The 22,184-nt window shown below is 32.8% G+C and overlaps 4 protein-coding genes across 9 annotated transcripts; 2 read left to right on the plus strand and 2 right to left on the minus strand.

Moving 5' to 3' along the window:
• Positions 1 to 544: 544 nt before the first annotated feature.
• Positions 545 to 4,516, plus strand: LOC18048861 (mitochondrial inner membrane protease subunit 2). 6 transcript variants are annotated; one of them, XM_024188961.1, is made up of 6 exons: positions 545 to 1,241; positions 1,681 to 1,752; positions 1,940 to 2,135; positions 2,235 to 2,307; positions 3,556 to 3,721; positions 4,184 to 4,516. In XM_024188961.1, the coding sequence occupies exons 1-6, from the start codon at positions 1,239 to 1,241 to the stop codon at positions 4,289 to 4,291; spliced, it is 618 nt and encodes a 205-aa protein (XP_024044729.1). In that variant the 5' UTR covers positions 545 to 1,238; the 3' UTR covers positions 4,292 to 4,516. The 6 variants fall into 6 exon arrangements, with proteins under 6 accessions (XP_024044729.1, XP_006443247.1, XP_006443246.1 ...); XM_006443184.2 differs by lacking the exon at positions 1,681 to 1,752 and having other exon boundaries at positions 546 to 1,241; positions 4,184 to 4,515; XM_006443183.2 differs by lacking the exon at positions 1,681 to 1,752 and having other exon boundaries at positions 546 to 1,241; positions 1,945 to 2,135; positions 4,184 to 4,515.
• Positions 4,517 to 6,347: 1,831 nt separating this feature from the next.
• LOC18048863 (transcription factor MYB53) lies at positions 6,348 to 7,519 on the minus strand. The gene is made up of 2 exons (XM_024187525.1): positions 7,254 to 7,519; positions 6,348 to 7,137 (listed from the first exon to the last, which is right to left on the minus strand). Exons 1-2 carry the CDS (start codon positions 7,517 to 7,519, stop codon positions 6,348 to 6,350), a joined length of 1,056 nt encoding a protein of 351 aa, XP_024043293.1.
• A 7,640-nt stretch (positions 7,520 to 15,159) lies between these two features.
• Positions 15,160 to 16,728, minus strand: LOC18048864. Its single transcript, XM_006443187.2, has one exon. It carries the CDS (start codon positions 16,433 to 16,435, stop codon positions 15,464 to 15,466), a length of 972 nt encoding a protein of 323 aa, XP_006443250.1. The 5' UTR covers positions 16,436 to 16,728; the 3' UTR covers positions 15,160 to 15,463.
• A 2,679-nt stretch (positions 16,729 to 19,407) lies between these two features.
• On the plus strand, positions 19,408 to 20,436 carry LOC18048865 (inositol-tetrakisphosphate 1-kinase 1). The gene has a single exon (XM_006443188.2). The coding sequence runs from the start codon at positions 19,480 to 19,482 to the stop codon at positions 20,434 to 20,436; it is 957 nt and encodes a 318-aa protein (XP_006443251.1). The 5' UTR covers positions 19,408 to 19,479.
• Positions 20,437 to 22,184: the final 1,748 nt, after the last annotated feature.

Genomic DNA, 22,184 nt, shown 5'->3' on the forward strand with positions numbered 1-22,184 from the left:
GAGAGGGAGATGGAATAAGTATCTTGTTGTAAATTCGTTATACATAATAATAATAATAATAATATTAATATTAAAACAAAACTTAAAGATATTAATATTTTAACATTAATTAAAAATTATACAAAATTCAAGATGTCAGACACGTGTCGGCAGAAGAAGCTAGCGACTGAATCACTCGCCCATAGGGCGACTGTCGCTAGCACTCCTCAATTTTAGAATACAAAAAACCCATCCTACTGAAAAGCCTGACACAAATTGTCGCCGTCAGCCGGTTGAAAACAATAATAATAATAATACTATAATAGTAATTTTCAAAAAGACTTTTGCTATCTTACATGCAACGTAAGGTACAGTATCTCACAAGGCTGATAGAATCCACATCCAAATTTATGAGAGGCTATATCTTACGTTGCATGTAAGGTAGCAGCTCCCAAAAAAATAGAACTAACGACAGGTCAGGCCCAAAGTCTTAAGTGTCTAAGTAGGGTGGGCATCGGATCGGATTCGGATAGATCCAATCAGATCCAACATGATTTTAATTAATTCGGATTGGGTTCGGATTTGAAGTCAAATCCGATCAGATAAAATTTTTGTAATCTGATCGGATTTGATTAGGATCGGATCGGATCGGATTCGGGTCATTCGATCATATTTGCATTGTTAAAAGAAAAGGGGGCTGAAAATTGAAAAATCCAAATAATAATTCTAAACCTAATTCGTAGCCAAATCCGATCGGATGAAATTTGTGTAATCCAATCAGATTTGATTCGGATCGGATTCGAGTGAATCCGAATCATCCGACCAGATCTGCATTGTTAAAAGCAAAGGGGGCTAAAAATTGAAAAATCCAAAAAATAATTCTAAAGCTAATTCATAGGCACTAGCCAGTTCCCCACTCTCACTCTCACAGAAACAACTCAATCAAGCAAAGTTGCAAACAACACATTACCCAACGAACGAAACCCATTAACCCACCGCCGAACCGTCAGTCAACCACCACACCACAGTCGAATCCGTCTTCATCACGTCCAACAGAATCCGAGCGAAGCCAAGGTGAACGAAACCCACCTGCCGCCGACACAAATCGACTGTAATCCAGCAGCCAAGCCGCGTCTTGATCGCCTCCAGCCGAATCTGAAACCCAGCCATGTCTTGAAATCTTTATCACCTCTAGCCGCCCAGTTGCGCGCCGGACCCGGATAATCAACTAGTTCCGAGCAACTGACAGCAACTTCTTCATGGTAATCAATTAATCCCGACGCATGACAACTTCCCACGATTTGTGTTGGAAACTTTGAATTTTGTACTTGGCTTACATGCGTATACGAGTTGTTTGTAAATAGGAGCATATCAGCTTGTTTTATTTTCTCTTTCTTTTAATGGTTATTTAGTTTTCATTAATTATAGATTTCATCATTTTTTGTGAGAATTGTCAAAAAGGTCCAAAATCCGAATTCGAAATATAATCTGAATCTGAAATATAATCCGAAATCTAAACTCATCCGATCCGATTCGAATATGAAGTTATCCAAAATATTTGTTAATTCGGATCGGATTCGGATCGAATTTAAAGTCGGATTGAAATTGAATAGATTTTTTACCAATCCGAATTATCAGAATCCGATCCGTATCCGAAATTACCCACCCAGTCTAACAGAGGTAACCCTTTCAACTGTGCAGAGCACGTACCTAATTGGGCAAAAAACATGTATGAACTGCAAAACCCTAAACCCTCAACTACCTCTTCAACCTGTGAGTTCGTTTGCTTTCCTGTTTCTGTACTTTCAATTCATTTATATATTTACAAGACAAGATTATCAATTGTGGGGTCCTGTTAGTAAGTTGCTTATGGCTATTCTTTTTTCTTAATTTCCGATTAACATTGATTAAGTTTCTGAGTTTTTTACTCTGATCGATTATTTGTTGATGTTTATGATAGTGCAGATGTATACTCGGTGAAATTTCAAATATGGCAGCTCATAACTTCTTATGGAGCCTCACGAAAAACTGTTTCACATTTGGGCTCATTGGTCTTACAGTTTCTGATCGATATGCCAGTATTGTGCCTGTGCGAGGCTCTTCTATGTCACCCACATTTAACCCCACTACCGATTCCTTTATGGGGTCATTGTCTGGTAATTATTCGTAGTTCTTTTTTAATCACCAAGTTTAGTTTTGAAGATTTTGTGCCACATTTGTTGTTTCATTGTCTCATTATAATGGTTTGGTTGCAGATGACCATGTTCTCATGGAGAAGTTTTGTCTTCAAAAGTACAAGTTTTCCCATGGTGATGTCATAGTATTCTGGTAATTTGTTCAGCATATGTGATGCTTTTTTTCTATGTTTAAGCATTTAATTCTTGTTTTATATTATGTAGATATGATCACTATAGCTGCATAGTTAATAAGTAAAAACTATTGGGTGTCAATTTATCTTTGTGTTTCGAGAGACTTTGACATGGTTTTTGTGCTCATGAAGAAGTTCAAATCTTTGCACAGATCAATTAGGTTTGTGCCTATTGTTTAATGTTGTCCTGTCACTCAGGATAACCAGCTTGACTTCTACAGGTGGGAGGTGTCAGTTTTTGGCAATGGGCAACGAAAAGCCTATTAAGTGTGAAAGTGTGGGAAAACATTTTTGATTTCCCAAAATCATTTTGACCTCAGGACAGCAAATTGCCAATTGAGAGATCAATCTAACACTAATGTCACTTCAGAGATAATGTTTTTCACTAGATTTTGGCTGGGGGCTGTCAGTTGAGTTTAAGCTAATGTAGTGGTACACACCAGTTCATGGTGCTTTTTGTTTTGATATTGAGCTCTGTTTGTGGGTTTGTCTGCAGTGAATTCAAATTGAATGTTTTCAGACACCTAATCAACAGTAACATTTTTTGAAAATTGTCCTATTCAACTTCATTTCATAAAGTTATTTAGGATAAATTTGGGGCTGCTCACATTGGCTCATGTTTGGATGAACAATTGAGCCTCACACCAAGTTTTGAGCTTGGTTTGCTTTGTTGATGGTGAAGCCGGTGGCCTTGTGCTTGAGCATTTTGTTAGTGGCTTTGTTTGTTTGCCTCCTAGCTGTTTCTCATTCTAACTGAGTTTGAATCAGTGTCCTCTCGTAGGTAATGTGATTGGAATAGTTTTGTAATTGAACTTTCTGTTCTACTCATTTAGTTTTTGCATGCTTTGTACATTCACTGTGTTTTGCTATCTGTCATTAGTAAATTTTTGGCTTTTTGTTGTAATCCTCTGAAGAGATTTTTATTTTTAAATACAAATGGTTTGGATCACTGTCTTCTCATAGATGACTTAACAGGTTGAATAATCTGTAATTGACCTTATTTTGTACTCATTTAGATTAATATGCTCTGTAAATTCACTGCATTTTGCTGTCTGTCGCTGGTAAATTTTTGGCTTTTTGTTATGTAATCCTTTGGAAGATATTTGTCTGGATTGGTTAAATTTGTTCTTTATAGTCAGTGAAACATACTGTTGACATGAAAGTTTGATACTGAAGACTGATAGTACTATAGTTGCAATTTCTTGCAGCTCACCCAGCAACCACAAGGAGAAACATGTAAAGAGAATTATCGGATTGCCCGGTGATTGGATTGGAACTCCTATGACTAATGATGTGGTGAAAGTTCCTAATGGACATTGTTGGGTTGAGGGAGATAATCCATCTTCTAGCCTGGATTCAAGATCTTTTGGCCCTGTAAGTTCTCTGCAACGCCATATATTCGTCTCAAAAAAATTATTGAAATTGTTATGGTGGTAGTTATGACCGTTGAGTGTTGAAAATTGTCTAAGCTGTATTCCCTGTCAGAATCTTTCATTCAAAATCTCATGTGAAAATAAGTATCTCAGTCTAAATCCCAATTTGAACTCCCAAAATAAATAGAACCATGTAATTCTTCTATTGACCCTTTTTAGCATCCCATTCTAGTGCCATTGTCAAAGTAATAGTAAAAAAAAAAAAGGAAGTAAAATATTTCATTGGAAGTATTTCCTTTCCAAAGCTTCTGTTAGATTTAATATGCTTCTGAGGCGATGATGATTCGAATAATTTAGTTGTTGTACAGTGTAGGTTGCAATCTGCTTATGCATTGACTGTTGATAGTTTTTTTATTTTACTTATTAAATTTTTGGCCTAACTTTAACAAGCTTTTCTCGGCAGATTCCTTTGGGATTAGTAAAGGGAAGGGTCACCCACATTCTATGGCCTCCTCAGAGGGTAAGACATGTTGAGCGAAAAAATCATCAGAACAGACATTCTCCTTCCTAACTGCGTCTTTGCTCTCCAGTTCCTCGCTTGTCTGGCAGTACAATTTTTTCTCGATAATTTTTTGCATTCAAGAAGCAACATTTTTTTATTTTTTTGACTGGTTGGTTCTGTTGTATCAATTGTAAGCACGATAATTGTTTCTAAGAACTTTGCAAAGAAAAATTATTTTGACTTGTGTTTCGAGAACAAATAAAACGTTTATACTATGGAATTATTGAGGAGAAAAGAAATCAAGATGTGATCTTCCAAAGGCTCCAATTATTTAAAATCTTTTCAAAGTCTTTAGTACGGTTTGATGAATTATAGATTGATGGACACATAGGAAAGAAATAACTCAATAAAAGCCAAGGAAATTATTTTTCTTACGGGATATTTTCAGGAATACACCTCGAGGTCTGGTCTAATATGACAACGCCCCAGGGTTTTGAAAAAAATTAGACTTAAGTGACAATGAATCGATTAAAGCTCTCCTCATTTTTAATGTGACATTGAGATGTTGATATTTTGAAATACCATCCCATATTTCTTGCACGATGAGTCTAATAATATCACCTCTCAAATTTACAATTAAGACGCAAGTCAGTAAGGTATACTGCAGAAAAGAGTAAAAAAACAATGGGACAAAGAAAGTAACCATCTTTCTTTTTTTTCTTTTTTCTTTTTTTTGGCTGCAATCTTCAAATTTATGCAAAATCCTTATAGTTGAGTTCCTATTTTATTTTGTGGTCCAAACATGTAAAATTTTTAATTTTTTTTAATTATTTAAGTTCTTGCAACAACAGTATAAAAGTGCTCAACCTTACAAGGACAAACCACAAATTGGTTTCTGAATAAATTAAAATATAATGAGCACAGACACATACAAATTTGCCATGAGATATACAGAAAACTTAGGTTGGAATATGAGCATGTATTTGGCAAGGTAGGTAGGTTAGTTGTTTTTAAAAGGTCAATAAATTACCTACCAAAATATCATCAAGTCCCTGATCTTCAACGAGGTTTATCTTGTCAGTTGGGATTTCTCTCAAGCTTATTATCTTCTCACGTACTTAGAATTTAAAACTCAAATTTACAACTTTTACTTTAATTACATTGGCCTTATATGCATCTGAAGACAACATAAGATAAAATTGCACTTGAAAGCTAACTACACTAACACACAACGCCTATTTAATGTACCATTCTTGTTCTAGAAAGCTAATGAAAGGGAGAGGAGGGAACTAGGTTAATAAGAAGAATATATAGCTTTTGGTTAATTTTTCATGGTTAATTTGCTTGTATCAAAAGGAAATATTCCCACCTAATAAGTAACAAGAAGTCTTGACTTTTTTTAAAAAAAAAAAATCAGGAAGCAAATATTAACTATTATAACTCCATTAACATAGGGTAATTTTATTGGAAATCATCATCAGAGTGGGACAAGGCTCAAACATATCAGAGATTTTGTTGTCTTTGGTTTTGTGACTGTCCACGTAGTTGATGTTTGACATGCATGAGTTTTGATCTTCTAATTATCAAGGTCAAAACCCTATTTCTCTACTTCAAAGAAATTGTGTCCCTATCATTAATCAATTTCGTGTTCCATACCCTCTACAACTAACTTGTTTTATATTCACCTCCTCTTTTCTTTGTGTCAATGACCTTCTTTTAGCTAAGCCACTGACATATCATAGACGTGGAATCAATTTAACAAATAATATACATCAAGAATTGTATGAGATTAATATTCATGTATAATAATATGCATTGCTTACAGTACTTTGGTTTTTTTTTAATAATTTGGTACATTATGTTATCTAGCTATTTCAATAAAGTGTAAACCTAATCAATAACCATATAATTGACTAACAATGCTGTATACAAATTAACACAAATGATTACATATAACACTTGAAATGACTGCATCTGCAAGTGCAATATTTCACTCTGAGATTGGCCATGGCTGTGAAGAAGCTTGGCTGCAAAAAGTAAATCAATTCACATATCAGATATAAATCAATTATTAATAACAAAAGAACATGAAGAAAATAAAATTAATTCATTATATTGTTGGTGCTTACTCTAAAAAGTCTCTCCAGTAAGATTGACTAGCTTCATCATCCATAAAGTCTCCCCAATTAGCTTCAAACGTGGTTAAAGTTGATGAAGGGTTAGAAATATCATTTGGGTTTATTTTGGTTTCAATTTGCTGGTTCAATGCGGAGCAATCTGCTGATGAGACAGAGACTAATGCAGGAAGTTGATTTGAAGTAGGGATATTATTGGCATATGATGAAGAACCCAATTGGCTAGTATTACTGGTACTAGTGTTTGTATAATCACCAAGATGTGGTAATTGAGAGGCACTATCAAAGTTGAGTAAATTTGAAAGAATTTGATTTGGTTCTTGTGGAGTGAAACCAAAGGGAACATTACCATTACCATTACCATTATTTCCATGGAACTGATGAGAATTCATTCGAAGGAACTCGAACAGCTGATTGTAGTTGTCGCCTAAAGATGATCCGAGAAGGCTGCTAGCTTCGATATTTGGAGGAGGACTGGTACTTAGGATTTGAATTATGTTATGCAACAGCTGGATTTTGGCAAGTTGTGTGGCGTCTGATTGTAACTTGAGAGCATTGATATCCCAACTATTGGGAACATTCATGAGGTTGCCAACGGCAAAATTGGCAGCAGCAAGCAACTGAGGCAGATTTGCAAGAACATTATTGAGATCAGTTCTTGGCCTGTGAGTCACCGGATCGATTCCCATTTGTAGAAGCTTCTTCTTCAGATGTGTGTTCCAAAAGTTCTTGATTTCGTTGTCTGTCCTCCCCGGAAGACGAGTTGCTATTGCCGACCACCTTTATTTAGAAAACACACACACACACACACACACACACACACACACATTAATCACTTAACACTCAAGCAATGTTTAGAATAGCATGCTTGTAACAAAAGGTAAAAGAACTATTACTTGTTTCCGAGTACAGCATGGAGGTTGACGATTAATTGCTCTTCTTCTTCGGAGAATTTTCCTCTCTTGATATCAGGTCTTAGATAATTAGTCCATCTCAAACGACAACTCTTACCGCACCTGTTCAAACCGGCAAGTTTCGGGAGTGCTCTCCAGCTTCCATGGCCGTGTTTTCGGATATAATCGATGAGCTTTTGATCTTCCTCCGGTGTCCATGGCCCCTTCTTTATGTTGTTAATCTCATCAGAAATTTGCAAGCTCTCCATCTTTAATTTCTCTGCATATGTACAGAAAAGAATAATCAGTTATCTTTATGTTTATTGCATTTTTTATATTTCAATTCAATATATAGCAGAGCGATGAGATGAAGAGAGAGTCTTGACACCTTTTGCTATGTGAGATCTATAGAGATAAATTTTTGCTTTAGATCAATGTTGGAAATATAACGGATAGCTAGGCTGTTTAAATAGTGTATGTGGGTGAGATACTGTGATGGTTTTGAGAGACAAAATTAGCTTAGTGTAAAGAAGAAGCTTTTCCCTCATTTGACAAACGTTGAGCATTATTTTTAATGTTTTGCTGTAGATTACAAACGTATCCTTGTCTTTCAACTTTGCAAGCCATGAAGCAACACTTGTGTATCACGTATGTGCGGTGAAGATTTACTAGTTTTTTACAACCTCATTTACTATTAATGTATAATTTGCGGAAGTAAAATTCAGATAAAGAGAGAATTTTAATCTTATTTTTACTCTTGTGCATTAATTGATCAAAATTTCAGCTAGGTTTATTTGTTTGATCAAGCTTCCATAAAACTCTCACTTGGATGTGTGTGTGACGACGAGATTTAGTTAATTTTGATTGAAAAAGGAAAATCCCATCCATTCACCCGACTTAATTTACCCAAATGATTTGTAAGCATCAAATTTTCTTCACTATATCATTTGCAATTCGAGGTTCGTGTTAATCTGATGAAGTACATACGTACGTACTTGCACCATTTTCAACCTTTTTGATCAACTAGGGTGATTTTCACTTGTTGAACAAGGCAAAAATTCAAGGATAGCAACTTATATACGTTCTGTACAATTGGTATACGCTAAGATCAGAGGAGAACAAGTCAGGAAAGTCAAGTGAAGGGTAGGTTACACGTAGCATAAAACAAGAGGGTCAAACACATGAATTTCCATAGATCAAATTGAGAAGAAACCTCCTTTTAACTAACATAATACTATGTGTTCTATTGTTCCAGGTGTTTTTTAGTACAATAATTAAGCATATTAACACACGAAAACTATTCAGTCTCTGAGTGGGACCTTAATCTTAAACCACTTTTAACGACTGATTTTAATAATCATAATCATATTATTATTGTCATTATAATTGATAACCATTTTATTATATTGTATTTAGGATGCTTGTATTGCCATATATACAATCTGTATCATATATATTTCCATTTTAGTTATTGTCAAGTGGCAAATGTATTTATTTATGGTTCGAATTGTAGCTGTTTATAATAATTAATGTTAACTGATTTCGTTGAAAACTTTTGATTCAAAAGGTGGTATGCTTATGGAACATCATACATAGAGCTTTTCTCTACTGAAGATATCTTGATAATATGGAAATGTAAAAGTTTGATAGAAAAGATAAATAAAGTTTCTAAACAATGAAAGTTTATTGAAAAAATCTAAATTAACAAAATTAGGGTTTTGACCTCCTTTATATAATAACCCTAAGTATCACGAATTTATTAAAATAAACAAATTTGAAATTGTTTTATAATAAAATTTTCCTAATCTAAATAAGAATCTAAAATAAACAGTGCCCAAATCTGATATCTAAAAAGATAAAAATCTTAAAAGAAATAGGAAAATTCCCATATTGGGTTTGGTTTGTCTCGTCGTAAGATTCAAAACAGTATATTACACACTCTAAAACAAACACATATAGCTCAAGTTATGACTTCTAAAAGTTACCTAACCCGTTCCACGCAACCATCCTACATCACATCCTCACTTTAAAAAAGTGAAGATGCAAAGTAAAATACAAAGAAATAAAAATTTTAATATATTGGAGACTATCTTTTTTGTTCGTTAGCGATATCATCACTTTATTAAAATGAGGATGCCATTAAAATACGAAAAAAAATACATATTTCAATATGTTGGAAACTATATTTTTTTATTTGTAGTATATTGAAATTATGTTTTTCTTCTTTTTTATATTTTACTGACATCCTTATTTTAATAAAATGAGGATGTTCTTAATAGAAAATGATTATATATGTATGCATGTGTGTATGTATGTATGTATGTTGGATTATATACAAAAATAAGAAGAATTATTCTAGAAGGATGACACAGCGAGAGCATTAAAATTGAATATCTAGGGTGCAATTTTGACTTGCAAATTTAAAAGGGGGTCCCTTCATTTGTTTGAGACAAATGAGTGTGATTTGATCTTCTTCTTTTTTTAATATTATTTTAAGTTTAAAAGGGACTTTATATTTTGCAACATAGATGAAACAAAATATGATAAAGATAAATGAAATATAAAGTTTCAGAAAATTTTCGTGAGAAATAAAAGTTATTAGAATAGATCTTGCCCAACAGTGCTAGGGCACTAACCCTAATGTTCATCCGCAAAGCAATCGTTTTTGACATGTTAATTCCTGCTTTGATATCAAAACAATGTAATAGATACGGGATAAAGATAAATGAAACCGGATTTTTATCAAAATTTTCAGCTGAAATATTAAAAAAGAAAATGATAGAGGAGAAGAGTTTAAAATAATATTACACACACACACACCAATCTAGATTTTTAAAGTGCGGAAAAATTTTAAAACTGTATGGCTTTAAAGGCTTGAAATTATAACCCTTTAAAACCGTGCGATTTTAAAGTTTTTCCGAACTTTCCCGCACTTTAAAATCTCTGATCAGAAAACTGCTATATATATATATATATATATATATATATATATATTCATTTAGTACAAATTAGCATATAATCGAACCCATTCGTCACATGTTTGAGGGATTAGCTAGATACATTTTATTTATTGTTTGCTTAATTAATTTCTCCGGAAATTATATTCTATATTCATCAATAATTAATTATAAGATATCTTCTACTTCACCTCATCACCTGCCACAACTCCTCCCTCAAATATAGAAGAAAATAATTACTATTAATTCCAAGCTCTCCAATTGAAAATAAAGAGTTGCAAGTTGCAACAGCCCGATCTCTAATATACTGAGTTAGTTGCTTGCGTTCGCACAATCCTCATCACACAATCAATTAAAAAAGAAAAAAAAAATTTCTTAATGATGAAATACAATTCTATTACTCCATATCAGCCGCCTCTTAACTAAATTCATCAGTCTTAATTCTCATAATAATCTGTAATCGTCAACATACCGGAAATTTTGGAACTATTTGTTATTATCAGTATTATTTTTAATGGCATACGCTTTCAAAGATCTTTTAGATAAAGCAATCCCCAACTAATCTTCAAGTGTCATCATTGCACAGTTCATCTTCCTTTCACCAAACAACCCTTTCGATTAATTAATATGTTTTGAATTAATTATTACTTTATTGAAGAATAGATAACGGATGCTAAAGAAATAACTAATTGTCTTTTGGTGGATTACTTAATCAAATATCATTGGTGCATGTTATCAGTAATGCTCCCCTTGGACATATCCTGAGTGGGTACGGCCATTCGTTATAATATATCATTCATTAATATGTTGAATCCAAAAGTTTGATTGATTTTTTTCTGGATGATTTGCACGATCACTGCTGTTTACAAAATACAAAAACGAAAGTTCTCTTGATCGCTTTGCTTCAGAAATGGAGGCAGATTTAAAAGTTCAATTCTCAAGTCAAGGGAACCAGAGATTGGAAATAATATAATTCAAGCATCAAAAAAATATTGGGTTGATTATTTTATTTTTAGGCAATGTTCTAACTTCTAAACATCTTGTACTACTCGTATATTTATAATAAGATTAAGGTAAAAATTCTTATTTAATAAATTCCAATCAAGGCGATACGCAAAACTCACATTGATGAATTCAAATCCACAATTGTAATTTGCATGGAGTGGTTATGCAGCAAGAGGATAGAAAGCGCATTATAATATTAAAGAGTTATACATCAATTAATAATATTAAGAAGATAGTAAGCACATTATAATATTAAAGAGTTATAAATCAATTAATAATATTAAGAAGTATCATTGTCAAAAGGGAAGAAGAAAAACAATTATGGTTAAACAAGCAAAATAAAAAATGAGGCGTGTTCACTGAAATTTGAATAGACCCTGTTGATGAAAAACAGAATCTTTCATGGGTCGTCAATTCGTATCGTTGCCTTGGCACTTACTTGTGGAGATTTTCTATTGACTGTCAACTATTCAAATGCCCTTCATTTCTTTACATATTACCAGCTTTACCCACCTAATTTAAATTATGATGGAAAAAAGTTAAGAGAAAAAAAAAAAAAAAAAGTAACAACAGTCTATCTCTAGTGCGAACGTCCAATTATTTGTATACAAAGAATTACGAAGAAAATAGAAGATATTTAGACCATGTTTCGTGTTGAGGTTTGACATAAGATAAAACATATGATTTGAAAGTTATATAATGATAAAACCTATAATATTTTCACTATTTTTATCAAAATCATTAAAATTGTAGCACCTCAATACTAAACTGAGTCTTTAAATAATTTTTTTTTTTTTCAAAATTACATTGAAAACGTGTCTTGTTGGGAAAGGGAGAACATATGTGTTCTCTGTGGTGCCAAACCCTATAGGAACTTTTCTCAGATATGCGTAATGTTATTATATAAGTTGAAAGCAAAATCAAATGACATCATTGGGGTTCAATTGTCAATGCCGGAGGGTAAAAGGATAGTAGAGCTTGCCGGGGTTTTCCTCCTAACCTTACCTCATTCTCTATATTTACACGATATGCTGAATTTCCTCTCTCTCTCTCTCTCTCTCTCTCTCTCTCTATCTGTCTGTGAGTATATGTATTTGCACTTTTATATCTCTTCATAAGAAGAACTATTTTCAACTTAATTTAAACTTTCGAATTACCTTATTGGACTGGTAAAATTATTATTATTATTATTATTATTCTTTTTAACATCCCTCGCTTCCAAATCCTTGCCCAAAAATTTGACCACAGATGTTAAGCAATCATTACTGTAAAGTTAAGTGTAACTTATGCCAATCATAAAGTTGAAACCAGTGACACCAAAGTGAGAAAAAACATTTAAACTGCATGACATGATATTTTGTTTGATGATTTAATAAAAGCATTTTTTGTGGCATCGTAATTTTTTTTTAGACGAATTATTACATTATTTTCAGTCCATTAGATCAATGAATACAAGATAGGAATCGCATTAATATATCATTTTTAGTCAAAACTATTGCCAAATACACATATCACATAAAGACCACCATATACGATGCAAATATATATGACAAGAATCTAGATTATTATGAGGGCATACAAAAATACTATTTGTCACCTACATATGACAAGAGTCATGACCATTATGGGCATGCAAATATGGAAAATAAATCCAAAACATTGTATTTAATTATTTACTTTTTATAAATAAATTTTATTAAATTAAGACCACATTGATTAAATTAAATAAACAAGAGTGGAGCTAATAACTTATTTCTCTAAATTTTGTCAACTTATAGATGAGAGTTAGTTGGTCATATTCATAGTCAGCTTCAAGTTCGAATCCAATTTGGATGGGGATGTAAATTACCCCAAAAAATAGAACCTTCTATTTCAAGAGTCAATTTTTTTTTTTTTTTAAAAAGAGTTAGATTGTAATGGTCCGGCCGAAAGTGATGAATTTCATGTACCATTTGAAAGTCTGTTTTGCTGATTCAAATAGAAAGTAATAAAAAATACAGAGAAATTTTTTTTTTTTTTAAATAAAAAGCCTAAACCACATAAAAATTGAAATGAAACCAGTCACTTATTCAGTCCAACTGCATGTGTGCATGCATGTACTGACTATTTTAGTCAGCAAAATGAATAATATGCCTCGTTTATTTATATATGTGGCTATAAATTAATTATATTTGAATGAGATTGTTGCCCTCTTCATATAGCTTAATAATTTGATCGTCATTTGGAAGAAGCTGTTCTCATTGCTAGCTTAAGACTTTGAACCAATCTGTGTACACGGTTTAGAATTAATGGTCCAATAATTAAGTGCTTACTTAATTTATTGTTAATTATTTCGACATGCATGTATGGACTTCCTCTCTTGTGCATTCTTTCTTGCTATTTTTTTTTTTTTTAATCTTTTTAGTTCATATGTTTCATCACTATTTTAACTTTTTGCACATCGGGAAATCAACTAACAGTCAAAAGAAGGCTACTAATTAGAGCCTTTATATATATAAAACTAAACAAGAATATTTCGTTTATCTATCTTATTAGTAAACAAAAAGTAGTTAAAAGATTCACGTCCATTTTTCATTTTCATTTATATATACAGCTAGCTAGGGAGGGGGCTATTTATAATAGGCGTTTTTACATGGCAAAAACAAACATGTACGCCATTTAAAAGATGATCAGCTTGGACAAGTAAAAATCCAAAAATTTAAACTGTAATAATTAATTAATTAATAAGAATCATCGTAATGTTCTTACGTGACGTTTAAGTTATAAATTTAAGATCGGTGGTGAGAAACGGTAGCCCGTAAAATTTTGGGAGATGCCAAATTCTAACCCGGCAAGGTAAAGACTCTTTTGGTATATTAACATGCGCGAAAATGGCCGCTTGCTGATTACAACTTGCATGCAAGAAAATGATTTTGTTGTAATATAGATAGATAAGCATGACTATTTTGACTTTTATAATTAGATCTTTTGTTTTTATCAACATTTGGTATTTGTTGTAATTTAGGAAGATAAGCATGAGTAGTATTTTGACTTTATAATTGGATCTTTTGATTTATCCATAAATGTTTGTAATTTTTATAAATATGGTGAATTGTGGTGCAAATCAATGTCTTCTGATTTGTTTAGGTTTTAGGACACCACAATGGTTCTAGTTTATCCATTATAAATGAAATTAGAAGTGATTTTCTTGGTGAAGGAATACTTTTTTATTTATATTTATTTTTATTTTCTTGAATCAATATTCTTTATCTCTAAAATTTGGTATGTTATTGGGAGTATGAAACTCTTGGAGCGAGCTTTAAACATGAAAGCCTAGCCCAAGTTGAACTTGGACTCTGGGCCGGATCACGAGCTTTGCAAATTAATTTGAAAAAAGGTGGGGGTTATATTTCCCCATTGAAGACTGGTTGATCTCATGACCCATTGCTCACTTTCTGCTTAATCGAGCGATATCTTTCGAAAAATTCTATAATATATTAGAGGTAATACAATTAATTAATATATGCATGACATGTGTAATTGAATTTAATGTAATCATTACTTGCAAAATAAATATTCACATGTCATAAAATCATTTACTTATTGAATGACTGATATAATAATTCTGATGTATTATAGAATTTCCCTTTCTAAACACCTAGTCTGAGTTTGGTTTCACTTGAAAAGTTTAAGTTCGGCCTAAAAATCCGATATCTACTTAAAAAAATTTTAAAATGTGTTTTACTATTTATTTAACCCACCCATAATATAGATTTAAAGTTTTAAATCCTTTTATCCCAAATTTTAAAACTAATCTAATAAATAAATTTTATGTATTATAATTCGTAAAATATAATGAAAAAAAACTTCTAAAACATGTAACACATAAATTCTAGAACATTTATTTCACAAATTCGAGGCCCGGCTCGAAAAAAGCCGACTTTGATCCGATAAGAGAAATGCTCGGGCCATGATCAGGCTTTGGCAAAGCCCGGGCCGCGCCTCAGACTTTAACCTTGTTTCTTAATCATTCTTCAATACAAGTATACAACGAGTAATACTAGGGAAAAAGTGATAACAGAGAACAAAAAGAAAGCCAACAGCTGTATCTAAACAATATTATTAGGTATTATCTAATCCCGGAAGCCTGCTTATTGTATTAACTAAAAAGAAAATCAATTTTTATCTAAAATCGATAAACACACTCCAATATCTTGCAGCTACCACGACACCTATTTAATGCATCAAAGTTATGGCGGGGAGGTGTCTGTTTCATTCATCTTTTGAAGTGCTTGTGCCGGACATCACAAATTGGGTTTTTATGGGCATTTTGGAGGCCGCTATCGAAATAGCCTTCCGAGCAATGTTTTCGGGTACTCCACTCATTTCGAAAATGATTTTACCAGGCGTAACGACGGCTGCCCAGTACGCATGGGATCCCTTCCCGGAGCCCATTCGAGTTTCCGCAGGCCTCGCCGTGACGGGCTTGTCCGGGAAAATCCGCACCCAAATCTTTCCACCGCGCTTGACATTTCGTGTCATTGCTCGGCGCCCCGCTTCGATTTGTCTGGCTGTGATCCAGGCGGGTTCGAGCGCTTGAAGAGCATACCTCCCGAAGCAAATAAGATTTCCTCGACTGGCTTTTCCCGTCATTCTTCCTCTGTGTTGTTTGGGAAATTTTATTCGTTTGGGGCCGGCCAACAACATTGACATCGACATTGTCACGGGTGAATAATCAGAGATCCAACGTTGAGTGTCGTGTCCGAGGAATAATGATTTTGTTGTCTCCGTTAGTAAATGACTAAGATCCAGAACCTTCTGTTGGAGACCAGCTATTTGTCCGCTGGACAACAGGAACAGGAACAAGCCCACCAAAACGAAAAAGAGAGCGGCACCAATCGAAACTTGCAAGCGGTTTGGATTTGGATTCTGATTCGGATTCGTGAATATTAATGGAAACGAACGGCCACCCATCATCACTCCTACGGATTGTTGGACTTTGAGATCGCGATTGGAAGGGGTTCTTGAATTAGCCTCGCTGCTACTGGTTAAAATTGGAGTTGTTGGGTTCATAAGAAAGGTTTTAGCCTGAAGGCTACTGAGTTTGGGACCGGGATCTGGAATAACGGGTCTGAAACTGAGGGATTTGATGACATTGTAACGAAGAAGATTCCCATCAAAACAATTTACAGTTCGCTTTGACAGAAGCAGCCGATTTGAGTTGAGAATTGAAGTGATTGCCATCAAAATATGACACGAGGAATTTAGGGTTTTAACAGAGGGGGATAAGAACAGGGGTGGTGCTATTAGCACTGCTTTGTTATCTTAAAAACCCCGCTTCTAAATAAACCCCCTGTTTCGATTCTTCCTGAACAAACCCTTTCTAACAAACTTTTCTTGGAATCTTTCCTTTTTCTTACAAATTTATGCCTAATTGGTTTGGTGTTGCTAGATTTAATAGTTTAATAGTTTCATGGAAGGGTATTCAAGAATGAAGCCCATTCACCTGCGTTTTTTCAATGGCCAGTTGTTGTAAATGTTTTTTTTTTTTTTTTGGATAATGTTATTGAGTTGCGATCCAAACTGATTTATATTAACAAATTTTGGATTCTTTTAAATCAACTGTGGAAGATTAATTTTGATGTCAACACAAAGGAGAGATTAATGAAATCGACCAATGTGTATATAAATTATGATATAAAAACTGTAGAAGAGTCTTGAGTGTGCTACAACGAGAATATGAACCGCAGCCAAGTCACTGTTTGGTAGTCCCAATCACGAATAAGCTCAAGTCGATTACACAACACAGGTTTGCTGGGTGTAATTTTATCAGGGATACAATCGTAAAATATATGATGGGTGTAAAAAGAATAAGTGGCAGTAGCTTAATTCTAAGAAATATAAGTATGATTCTTATTTTTTCATTTTTTATTTTTTTTTACTTTTTGTTACCAATTATTATAAGATTCCAACGTCAAAATTGTAATTTGAATCTCAACTAATGTAGTGTGTGCTTAAATAATCTTATAAGATATTAAATTTAACATTTAATAGATGAGTAATACATAACATTATAATTAAGGTTGAGACTTAAATATTAAGATCTTAATAAAACATAAAAATATAGAATCACTAAAAAAATTAACTTTTACTAGAGATGGCCTAAGGCCCAACATGGCATGGCCCATACATTATCATGGGCCACCACTGCACGGCAAGCCTGGTTCATGAGATGTGATTGGCTAGCTCACATGGGCTACTAATTTTCTGATTATTAGGGTTTGAACTTAGTTCTCAATAAGAAAAGCCACCAGTTTTTTACCACTGACGGCCCATTTAGGGTTGTCTTTTGGAAACCCAAAAGTGAATTTTTAAAATATAAAAATTAATTTTAATGTTTGGTAAATTATTTAAAAAATTACTTTTAGTAAAATCACCCCATTCCACATAAGATTTTGAAAAGTAGGAGGAGTAGTTTTTTAAATTTTGATTTTGAGAATCAATTTTATAATTAATACAATTTTATATACATCCCATATTATGAAAATCCAAATTTATCTTTATTACATAGCAAGAAAAATCATTGATTATTATTACTACCAATTATAATAGTAGTATAAAAATATTTACTTTAGCTATCAATTATTATATCTATACAACAAAAAAATTATATATATATGTTCATAAATGTGTAAATAAATTTTATTTAACATTATGTTCAATTTAATCATTTACATTATTACAGTAGCTTAACAATAAGATTTGTCGAACACATATGATTCTTTTTAAAACTCACAACACTTTTAAAAATAAAATTTATCAAACGTTTAACTGATTTCCTTCATAACTGATTATTTATACAACACAACTAACAATAATTATTTTAAAATCTACAATATTACCAAATTGGCCCTAAGTCACATAAATCTAATAAGAAATTGATGGAAATAATTATATATATATATATATATATATAATAATAATAATAATAATAATAATAATAATAATAATAATAACAATATTTTTCATATATTAACAACTTTTATATAACAAATTAGAATTAAAAAGAAAAAACACAACACAACAACAACAACAACATCATAATAATAATAGAAAAGTATTATAATAATGATTAATAATAAAATTTTATTTCAATTACACTGTGATAAACATTATTAATTGGGCTAAGGAAAAGAAAAGAACAGAAAAAGCATGGGACTCCTTCATGCATGCTCCACTTGGCTTAGTGGGATATAGCTTAGTATGTGGAGCTCCATTCTTGTAATTGGGTTGTGGAGGAAGACCTTCTAGGCGTAAGAGACATAAAGCTAAAATGAGAGCCAAAAAAAGAATTTTTTTTTTTTTTTTTTTTGTGTGTAAAATCCTACGTTATCTCGAATGTTGTCAAATATCGAATAATTAACATAAAAGCAACTTTACATTTCTCTACTAGTAACCTTACTATTAAATCTAAGTGATGAAAAAGTAAAATTTAAAATTATGAAATAGATCTTCCAACAGACAAATGTTACAACAACACTTGAGATACAAATACTTAAATATTAGTCACACACACTGTATGGTTTATTCCAACAATTATATATATGACATTAGTTGATAACTAAATTTTAATCCAATCGGAAAAATAGTAAAATGCAAATTGAAAGTCTTTGAATTCAATTACTTTAAAAGAACATATTGTAATATTGTATGTATCGAAACCCAAATACAACTAATTCATTAATTAAATTAAAAAAATATAACAAATGTTGTTTATTAGATTTACAAGTTATTGAATTTAATTACATCGAAACAACATGTTGTAGTGTAATTTAATTATAATTTAAGCATCCTATCATTTGAATATGATTTTATATTCTATAATCAACTTGTTAGATTCCATAATTTTTATCACCTTCGTCAACTTTCAACTTGTCAAATGAACATAAATTTTAATGGCATCTAAACCGCATTTCTCTAAACGTAAACGTCCTATCATAGCAGTATCGTTCTTATTAATAATTACGAAACCCGAGTATCCGATCCGAATTTGCTTTCTTTATTAATTCTTTCAATCCTGACCGTTTTAATTAATTACGTGTTTCAAATTCCTTCAAGGATTCCGTTCCCATACAACGTTATAGTATTTATACCGATATATATATATATATATATATTCTCCCTCGAATCTGTCAGTGTCACCACCACCCCACAAGTACTCCAAAATTTTTCTCTCTAACTTTCTCACTTCCCAAACAGATCACCATCAGGCATCAGCCCACCAGCAAATGTCAAATGATCAACGATCTCAACGCTATCAAATCGGCTACGCTCTTGCTCCTAAGAAAGAGCAAACCTTCATCCAACCTTCCCTCGTAACCAAAGCGAGCGAACGAGGCATTGACCTAATCCGCATTGATCCTTACAAACCCTTGATCGAACAAGGACCGTTCGATTGCATCATCCACAAGTTGTACGGCCCTGATTGGAATCAACAGTTGCTACAATTCTCTTCCCGAAACCAGGGCGTCCGCGTTATTGATCCTCCCGAATTAATCGAAAGACTCCACAACAGAATCTCAATGCTTGAAGTGGTATCCGATATGAAAATAGATTTGAATAGTAAAGGAAAGCTCAGTGTCCCGAAACAGGCTGTCGTTTCGGGCCCAACCGAAGTGCATGAGTTGAGGTTTCCGTTGATCGCGAAGCCGTTGGAGGCCAATGGGACCCCGAAATCGCATCAAATGTATTTGATTTTCGACACCGAAGGGCTTCAAGTTCTGGAGGAGGCGGCACCGATGGTGTTACAAGAGTTTGTGAATCACGGTGGGGTTGTGTTCAAGGTCTATGTTGCTGGGTCGAGTGTGAAGTGTGTTAAGCGAAAGTCGTTGCCCGATATTTCGCAAGAGAAAATGAAATCTTTAAAGGGTTTTTTACCATTTTCTCAGGTATCATCAAATGCGGTTGACGATGATGATAGAGAAGTTGATTTAGAAAAAATTGAAGTGCCATGTGAGGGTTTTGTTGTGGAGTTAGCAAGGGAAATGAGAGAAGCATTGGGGTTGAATCTTTTCAACTTCGATTTGATTAGGGAAAATGATGATAATATCAGTGCTAGAGGAGATAGTGATAGGTATTTGGTGATTGATATTAATTACCTTCCTGGTTATGCAAAATTGCAGGGTTATGTGTCCTTTTTGATGGATTTTTTCTTAAATCTTGCTAACAACTGCGAGTCTAGCTAATTAAGGAAGGAGTTACCATTGCCATGCCATTACCAATTGAAGTGAGATTTCTAGTATGTGTACTTCGTTCTCCAAGTTCTTAAATTATCAGATTTGTGGGATATAAATGTACAACGGATATTTTCTTTTTGTTTTTTTAACTTGTTTTGCTCGTTATTAGCTTTACCTCTGCTTAAACAAATCAGCATGCTTCAAATACTATGGAGTGTCGAATTTGCTTTCACTTTTTGCTTGTTTTAAAATTAGGTGGTTTTAAAATTTTTCTGAATATTTTCCGTACTGTATTATTCCGAATCAGAAAACTACTATATATATATATATATATATATATATAAAAGTGGTTGAAAATTATGGCACCTACACAACGGTGGGTATTTATATCAAAGAAGAAGCCAATAGAAGGAGCAGTCATCAAGCCGGTTGATTCTTCATCTAAGAAAACAAGTCACCACGGCCCAGGGACTCATCACCTACGAAGAACTTCCTAAACTTGTTCATATAATCATACATGAAGAAGAAGAAGAATAACGTACCAACAATATTTTGATTTTGGTCATTTTTTTCCTGGTTCACGATTCGATCTTAATTACAAGAACTGGAAGTAGACAGTGGTCTGAATAAAGATTTCATTCAAACTCCCTTATGAAAAAGATTTTGATGAGAAAATAATTCCAATAATAGTTAGACCAATACAAATGAATGAAGAATTAGAAAATCATTGTAGATAAGAAACTGGTGATCTTTAAATAAAAAATTAATTAGAAAAGCCAGTCTCCTTGGATATTATGCAAATATTTTGAGAGCTAGATTCAAAAAGTCTCTGATACCAAGGAGACAGGATCATATAATACCAAATTTCAAAGAAACAGAATAAAACGTTGACAGTAGTGTAACAATATCATCTGCTAGACTAAGAGCATTACAATTCGAAAATATGAACTCAGGATCCTCTGGCCTCAAATTTGGATCATCTTCAAACAACCACCCTAGAGCCTCTTGTTCTTCAATTCCGAGACCTCCTAAAAGAACTGATCGCCATGGAGTAGATAATTCAAACATGTCAAAACTATATTATTCTGTTAACGAACCTGAATCTGTCCAAAATGAAAGTACACAAACTGAGTCTCCAAGAATGTCGCCTACATACTGATCCATGATTGATCATAATGAATTATTTGTTTCAGAGAAAAAAAAATTGAAATCGGTAAAGAATATTTGAGAAAATATTTTTGTTCAAGGATAAATGAGAAAAGATGAATTTGTTTCTTAACAATGATAATACAGGATAAGAAAAGCTAGAAATTCAGAGACAGTATTATAAATTCATGAACAAAAATAAAATTTTTACCTCACTTAATAAGATCAATTGGAAAACCCCACAAAACTTTATTCTCCAAGAGCTTCTGCTCCAGATATAACAATAGAGGAAAAGTCTCAAATTTTTCAAAATAAATATAGAGCAAGTTCAATTGATGAGTGGAATGTCTGAATGTCATATTCTCAATGTGTTACGACGAATGACAATGGTTAGCAATTTTTACAAAAAAAAAAAAAAAACTTAATTTATTTGACCATGCCATTGTTTAGTTATTACTGTCTGGGCTTACGGACCAATTAAAAGGTTGGCGGGGTTATACCTTAGATCAAAATGAAAAAAAAATATGAAATTTTATGCGGAATTAGGAAAGATTCAACACGGCATAATAATTAAAAGATGGATAGAATGAAGAAACCATGATGCTGTTGAT

This window comes from Citrus clementina, unplaced genomic scaffold, assembly GCF_000493195.1.
Source record: "Citrus clementina cultivar Clemenules unplaced genomic scaffold, Citrus_clementina_v1.0 scaffold_3, whole genome shotgun sequence".
Taxonomy (NCBI): Eukaryota; Viridiplantae; Streptophyta; class Magnoliopsida; order Sapindales; family Rutaceae; genus Citrus; species Citrus x clementina.

Coding starts and splice junctions, on each gene's coding strand:
- LOC18048861 (XM_024188961.1), top strand. Junction 2,136..2,234: donor CTTTATGGGGTCATTGTCTG/GTAATTATTCGT, acceptor GTTTGGTTGCAG/ATGACCATGTTCTCATGGAG. Junction 3,722..4,183: donor ATTCAAGATCTTTTGGCCCT/GTAAGTTCTCTG, acceptor TTTTCTCGGCAG/ATTCCTTTGGGATTAGTAAA.
- LOC18048863 (XM_024187525.1), bottom strand. CDS start 7,519: ATGGAGAGCTTGCAAATTTCTGATGAGATTAACAACATAAAGAAGGGG. Junction 7,138..7,253: donor CATGCTGTACTCGGAAACAA/GTAATAGTTCTT, acceptor TTCTAAATAAAG/GTGGTCGGCAATAGCAACTC.
- LOC18048864 (XM_006443187.2), bottom strand. CDS start 16,435: ATGGCAATCACTTCAATTCTCAACTCAAATCGGCTGCTTCTGTCAAAG.
- LOC18048865 (XM_006443188.2), top strand. CDS start 19,480: ATGTCAAATGATCAACGATCTCAACGCTATCAAATCGGCTACGCTCTT.